Source organism: Podarcis muralis, chromosome 16 (assembly GCF_964188315.1).
Source record: "Podarcis muralis chromosome 16, rPodMur119.hap1.1, whole genome shotgun sequence".
NCBI classification, from domain to species: Eukaryota; Metazoa; Chordata; class Lepidosauria; order Squamata; family Lacertidae; genus Podarcis; species Podarcis muralis.
In genome coordinates, this window is record NC_135670.1 from 9,393,378 (window position 1) to 9,399,999 (window position 6,622).

Here is a 6,622-nt window from a genome sequence, read left to right on the forward strand (position 1 = left end):
AATGGTCATAACACACAACAACAGCAACAGCTCCCATTTTTTTCTCTGTTCTCCCCACACAGATGCCGCTGTAGCCCCCGGACGTAGCTCTGTCCCTTCCTGGTCCAGCGGGGCCTGCTTGGGGCTGGCTCTCTTACCCTTCCTGTGGCTCTGACCCCACCCCCACCCCCAGGGCCGGGGACTCTTAAGAGGCTCCAGGCCGGGGTGAGGAGCGAGGGCGGCGCTTGGTCCTCCTCGTCCCCCACTCGCAAGGATGCTGGATTCCTCACTTGGCACTTTAGAACTCAGAGGCGATGTACTGGTGGGCCTCCTTCACAGCCGGACCCCTTGCTCCCCAGAGACGAGCTGAACTCCCAGATGCTGCGTCAACCCAGCCGAAAGGGGGCAGGACACCCCCATAAGTCTCAGTACGCCCACCCCCTTCTCCGTTTGGATCCGCTGAGGCAAGAGGAAGACCTTTGGCCTGGAGGTAAGGCTTGGAGCAGGCAAGGTGGTGGTGGGCCAAGAGGGAAGCCTTTTGGCTAGACTATTACAATGCTCTATGTGTGGGGCTGCCCTTGATGTTGGTCTAGAAGCTGCAACTGGTGCGATATGCGGCGGCTCAGCTGCTCCCTGGGGAAGGATATTGGCAACACATTACCCCACTGTTGAAAGAACTGCCCTTGCTGCCAATTGGTGATGAGGCTAGTGCAGAAAGTCCTCTATAGCATGGGACCAGGATGCCTGAAAGATCGTCTCGCCCCTTATATAACCAATGGATCACTGTGTTTTCCAAGTGAAGGCCGCCTGTAAAGGTAAAGGTAAAGGGACCCCAAACCATTAGGTCCGGTTGTGACCGATTCTGGGGTTGCGGCGCTTATCTCGCTTCATTGGCCGAGGGAGCTGGCATACAGCTTCCAGGCCATGTGGCCAGCATGACGAAGCCGCTTCTGGCGAACCAGAGCAGTGCATGGAAACGCCATTTACCTCCCCACTGGAGCAGTACCTATTTATCTACTTGCACTTTGACATGCTTTCGAACTGCTAGGTTGGCAGGAGCAGGGACCGAGCAATGGGAGCTCACTTCGTCGCGGGGATTCGAACCGCTGAACTTCTGATCAGCAAGTCCTAGGCTCTGTGGTTTAACCCACAGTGCCACCCACATCCTTTGAAGGCCTCCTGTAGATATCATCTTATTAGGAGGTCTTTTCCCAACTCTTTGGAATTCCCTCCCGTTGAATATTAGGCAGGTGCCAAGCACTGTTGTCTTATCAGCACCTTCTGAAGACCTTCCTGTTACAGATATAAAGATCCTAGCCTGCATCTGTATTGGAATTGTTTGCAATGTTTTTCTTTTGTTTTGTTTTATCCCTTGCTGCTTACCACCCTGGGCTCCTTTGGGAGGAAGGGTAGGAGAGAAATCATATAAAGAAATAAGAGTTTAAATAAAGCCATAACAGAAGGACCATGAAGGATATTGACTCTGGCCCCCTCATTAATGCAGGATCTACAATGCAGGCTACAGCTACAGCATGGATGGGAGATCCTGCAGCCTTCCCAGAGGATGCTGGACTCTGACTCCCAGCAGTTCCAGCATAGCCAATCCTATGTTGGGAGCCCAGCAACCTCAGGGTAGACCAAAGGTTCCCCCACACTTGAGTTGGAACCATGAGGACTGGAATCTTACTTTTTTTCTGGAGGAATTGAGGTAGCTCAGTGCATTTGCTTTGCAGGGTTTCTGGGTAGAGAGACCTGCCTGAAACCCTGGAGGGTTGCTGCCAGTCAGAGCAGACAGTATTGAGCTGGGCAGTCCACCATCCTTGACCGATGGCCATGCTGCCTGGGGCTGATGGGAGTTGGAGTCCAGCAATCTCTGGGAGGGCCACAGGTTGCCCGTCCTTGATATACAGTGGACACTCAGGTTGCAAACGTGATCTTTGCGGGAAGCACGTTTGCAACTCGCAGCGCTGCGCATGCGCATGCGCATGCACGGGTTGCGATTCGGCGCTTATGCGCAAAGCACGATTTAGAACTTCTGCACATGTGCAAGTGCCGAAACCTGGAAGTAACCCGTTCCGGTACTTCCGGGTTCGGCGCGGTGCGCAACCCAAAATCGCGCATCTTGAAGCATCTGTATCCAGAGGTATGACTGTACAGAGTGCCTTAAGAGGTGAACAAAAAGAGTAGGATTTCAGAGTTTGGAGAGGTCTTGAGAGGCCATCTCTCCTGACCTCATGCTTGGCGCAGGGATCTCGCAACATTCAGCATCCTTGACGGCCATCCACCCACCCTCTGCTTAAATAAATCCAGGGAAGGCGAGTGTGCTGGTCTCGGGGGCTAACCGAGAGGCAAGGTCCAAGTCCAGACCAAGGTCAGGGGTCCGGTATGGAGGCTGTCCATCAAAGGCGAGGCGGGGTCCAAGACAGGGAGTCGGGTGAGGTCAGAAACTCTGGCAGAAGAGCAGGACAGGGTGCAGGCAGGAACAGGCTACCAACAGTGTTGCTCCCGCAACCTGGGACTGGGGCTGGCTGGCTTTTATCTCCTCTGAGGCATAGGGCGGCCCCGGTCCACAGGTGACTCGCCTCTCCTGGCCTGGAGGCGAGCACTCCTCCTGCGGGAACTTAGTTCCCTCCGCCTCTCTGCCCTGAGCCTCTGCAGCTCAGGAGAGGCTGGAGGGTTACCGGACCCAGAGGCAACCTCAGCTTCCTCTGACGGGGCTGAGAGTGGAGCACCTGCAGGCAATGGGTCCTCCATCACCTCAGGAGCCAGAGCAGACTCAGCTGGTGCCTGCACCTGAGGATCCAGCACAGGTGAGGACCCTTCAGGCTCAGGCCCCAGCCCCGGCTCAGCTGGTTCTGGAGGGGTGGGGGGGACTCCTGTGCAGGCTGGGATTCCTCAGGTTCAGCCTCTGAATCCCAGGCCATCACAGCTAGCTTGCCGCTTCTGGAGTTGGCCTGCTCGACATCTCTTAGGACATTTAACTCGTTTATTTCGACCGTTTAGATACAGCTTAATTGCAACTGCCTTCGGGTGGCGCACAGGTAGCTCAACAACACGTTAAACATTTATCCAAAAGTCAGCTTAAAACTAAGATCAGAATTTGGTTAAAATGCTTGCTGGGTTTTGTTTTGTTTTTTTGAAATTAAAGGCTTCAGGAAGGTCAACAGGGGAAGGAGGCCTGTTTGATCTCAGCCGGGAGGGAGTTCCATAGAAATAGGGTTCACAGTATGGAATGCTCAGCTCCCGGTGGATGCAAACTGTGCATATGAGCCACAGAGGCTTGCTAACAGAGGCTCCTCAAAGACCTCCATGATCGGGCAGGGATATAAGGATTTTGGGGGAATGGCTTCACGGGTGGGTCCCGATTGGCCTGCAAGCCATCGATTCACCTCCCCTGCCCTGGGGGTTTTTTCCTCCCTAAATTTTTTTGGGGTATCCCTGCAAGAACTGAGGTTCCACCCCATGCCTCTTGGCAATCTCTCCCTCTTCTTGTTCGTCGGTGCTGTAGGGACCAGCGCTAACCTCTGAACTTTGGAAATAGCCAGTGGGTAGGTGGGGGGGGGAGATAAAGGGAGATTAAAACAAGTGGACAACAAACAGCCGCAGAACTGCTCAGCTACTGGCAACAGGGCATTAGGAGGGAAGGGACAAGGCAGAAAATTACAGAACAAATCACATAATCTGCGGAGGCGGTTCAAAATCAAATAACAGAACCATGAAAATGTCAGAAGCCAATATGAAAGACCGGGAGGAGGCGTGACCATTCGTGTCAGCAAAGGGCACTAAAAACATGGGTAGTTTCTGTGTATCGGCCGCAGCTCAGGGACAGAGCAGCTGCTTTGAATGCTGAAGGTCCCCGGGTCAGTCCCCAGGTGAGGCTGAGAATTGTCCCCTGCCCGGAAACCTGGAGAGCCGCTGCCAGTCAGTATAGACAGTATGGAGCTAGATAGACTCTTGTTGTAAGGAAGCAATCATATATTTGTCAACCTGCTGGTGACAATCAGATAAATTGAATCTGAGGGGGCAAATCTCTGGCCGTGTGCTAATGTGGGGAGCTAAACAGAGCACCCATGTTCAGAAGCAGTCTATCTTCCAGGCAACAGAATGAATGGTCTGACCCAGCCAGACCCTTCTTAATGTCTGTACATTCCTCAGTGGGGAGAGGAAGGAACTCTGCACATGCTTCAAGGCAGCGCTTCCGTTAATGGTCATGTCAAGTGTTCTGGGGGGGGGGTCGGTCTGAAGCCAGGTTGTGGCGAAAGGGCTTGGTAGCTGAGCCCCCCCCCCCGTCTGCCTCTTAACAGGGTCTCTCTTGTTCACTTCCCTACAGGAGTCGATTCTCCACGGTGACATTCCGGCCGGAGGTCAGGTTGACCGTTTCTGGTGACTGCGATGGTGTCGGAACGGGGATTTTCCAGCTCGCCAAAAAGACTCAGATTTGGTTTTTGGGGGAAGTGGCATGGAATTGGGGGGGGAGTGGGGGAGAGACTGAAATATCTCTTCCGCAGCGCAGCAAAGGACTCGCAATATTTGTGTCCAGGACTGTGGATATGCCAAAGATGGGGAGAGACACTTTGCAGTCCGTGACACTCGAAGCTCAGCTGCTTTAAAAGAGGGGGGGGCATTGACTTCTCCCCCCACATTGCCCCTGTTTTATGTCTCTGTCGAGCTCGGCTTCTCTCTCTCTTCCCTGCCCGGAAGCAAAAAACTGGACTGTGTCAGCCCCCCCTGCCGCCCCCCCCCACCTTGTGTTCTCGGCGAGAACGGCGATGATGGCGCCTGTGCTTTTGTCTTCTATGAAGACGCTTCCTCGGCGTCACCCATTCCTGGTTTACGACTTCTTCGTTTTAAATATGTTGGAGTCCCCCCCACCCCTGCCATTAATTGTCAGTGACTGAGCCAAATGATAAAACGGTTTCGGAAACTCGGCCCCCTTTCTTTCTGTTCCTCCATCCCCACCGAAAAGTCGGAAGGGGCATTGGGGAAACCTAGGATATCGGGATGGCGGGGCTGGGAGAGCTGTGTGGCTGGTGGGATGTGGAAGTCTTCGGCTGCTGGTTTGGGGGTGCAGGAGCAGCAGCTGAGATTTCGTATGGGGGCGGCAGGGAACCTCAGGCCCTTGAGCTGGATGCGGCCCTTTGGGGGCGGTCTCCCTCTGGCCCTCAGAACTCTCCCACGCCCCTCAGCGCCCTGGCATCGCACCTTCTTTTGGGTGCTTTTGCCTGAACTGAATGTCCCTTGGACGCTGATCACGCCCCTCAGTTGCAGGATAGAGAAGGTTTTGTGTCGGTGTGTGCTAAATAGCAGCCTACTGTAAAGGTGAAGGTAAAGGGACCCCTGACCATTAGGTCCAGTCGTGGCCGACTCTGGGGTTGCGGCGCTCATCTCGCTTTATTGGCCGAGGGAGCCGGCGTACAGCTTCCGGGTCATGTGGCCAGCATGACTAAGCCGCTTCTGGCGAACCAGAGCAGCACACGGAAACGCCGTTTACCTTCCCGCCAGAGCGGTACCTATTTATCTACTTGCACTTTGATGTGGTTTCGAACTGCTAGGTTGGCAGGAGCAGGGACCGTGCAGCGGGAACTCACCCTGTTACGGGGATTCGAACCGCCGACCTTCTGATCAGCAAGTCCTAGGCTCTGTGGTTTAACCCACAGCGCCACCCGTGTCCTTTGCAGCCTACTGTACAAAGGCACAATTAGCATTTGTTGCCCCACCCTCTTTGGCCACTGGCCCGCCCACCATGCGGCCCCCAAAAAGTTTACTAGAAGGGAAGGCGGCCCCCGGGGCTGATATATATTCCCCACCCCTGTTGTACAGGGGCTGCTTCCAGAAAGTCAGGGGGTGCGTTAGGCAAGAGATCTGAACTTGTGTCCCTTCAGTTTTAGGCTGGGGAAGGGCGAATTGGTGGGGGTGTTTCTCCCCCTTGGATGCTGGCAGGTGCGTAAAATGGTGGCAGTGGGAAGCTTAAGGGCTCTTTTGTCATGAAATCCACCATTTTCTGCTTCCAGTTGTAGCCAGATCTCTTCCCCGCTCCTGTCCAGTAGCCTTAAAAAAATGGAATTAGCAAACAGGTCATCTGAAAGGGACTGGACTCTCTGTAACCTGAAGAGGAAGGGCCACAGCTCAGTCGCAGAACATCTCCTTTGTGTGCAGAAGGTCCCAGGTTCAATCCCCAGCGTCTTCAGGTAAGGCTGGGATTGTCCCCCAATCCAGGGCCGGCCCTACGATGAGGCAGATTGAGGCAGCTGCCTCAGGCGGCAGGTGCTAAGGTGCTGGGAGGGGACATGGCTGCAAGTGCCATGTGGTCTGCTGCCCTCAACTGCAGTGGAAGACACTTTCTTCTCACCATCGTCGGAGTAAGATTCCACTCCCAATCAAACTAGCTTCTGTATGTGCCTTGGGGGAGGGCGCCATTTTGTTTTTCGCCCCAGGCAGCAAAATGTCTTGAGCCGGCCCTGGTCCCTGCTGTCTGAAACCCTGGAGGCTGCTGCCGGTCGGTGTTGGCATTACCAAGCTAGATCCAATGGTTTAGCTCGGTATCAGTGGCACTGGTGATTGCAGATGGTTCTCTGCTGGACTGGGGACCCTAAAACATGGCTGGACTCCGGCTCCCATCAGCCAGTGGCCAAGAGTGGTGGGT

The 6,622-nt window shown here is 54.5% G+C and overlaps 1 protein-coding gene across 1 annotated transcript in view; it reads left to right on the forward strand.

Annotated features, from left to right (window-relative positions):
• EFNA4 (ephrin A4) overlaps window positions 1-4,903 on the forward strand; it is a 31,412-nt gene extending 26,509 nt beyond the window's left edge. Inside the window, exons 5-6 of the mRNA XM_028710210.2 lie at window positions 63-469; window positions 4,310-4,903. Of these exons, the coding sequence (XP_028566043.1) occupies window positions 63-154 (92 nt within the window). The 3' untranslated portion in view covers window positions 155-469; window positions 4,310-4,903. The remainder of the gene's footprint in view (window positions 1-62; window positions 470-4,309) is intronic.
• Window positions 4,904-6,622: the final 1,719 nt, after the last annotated feature.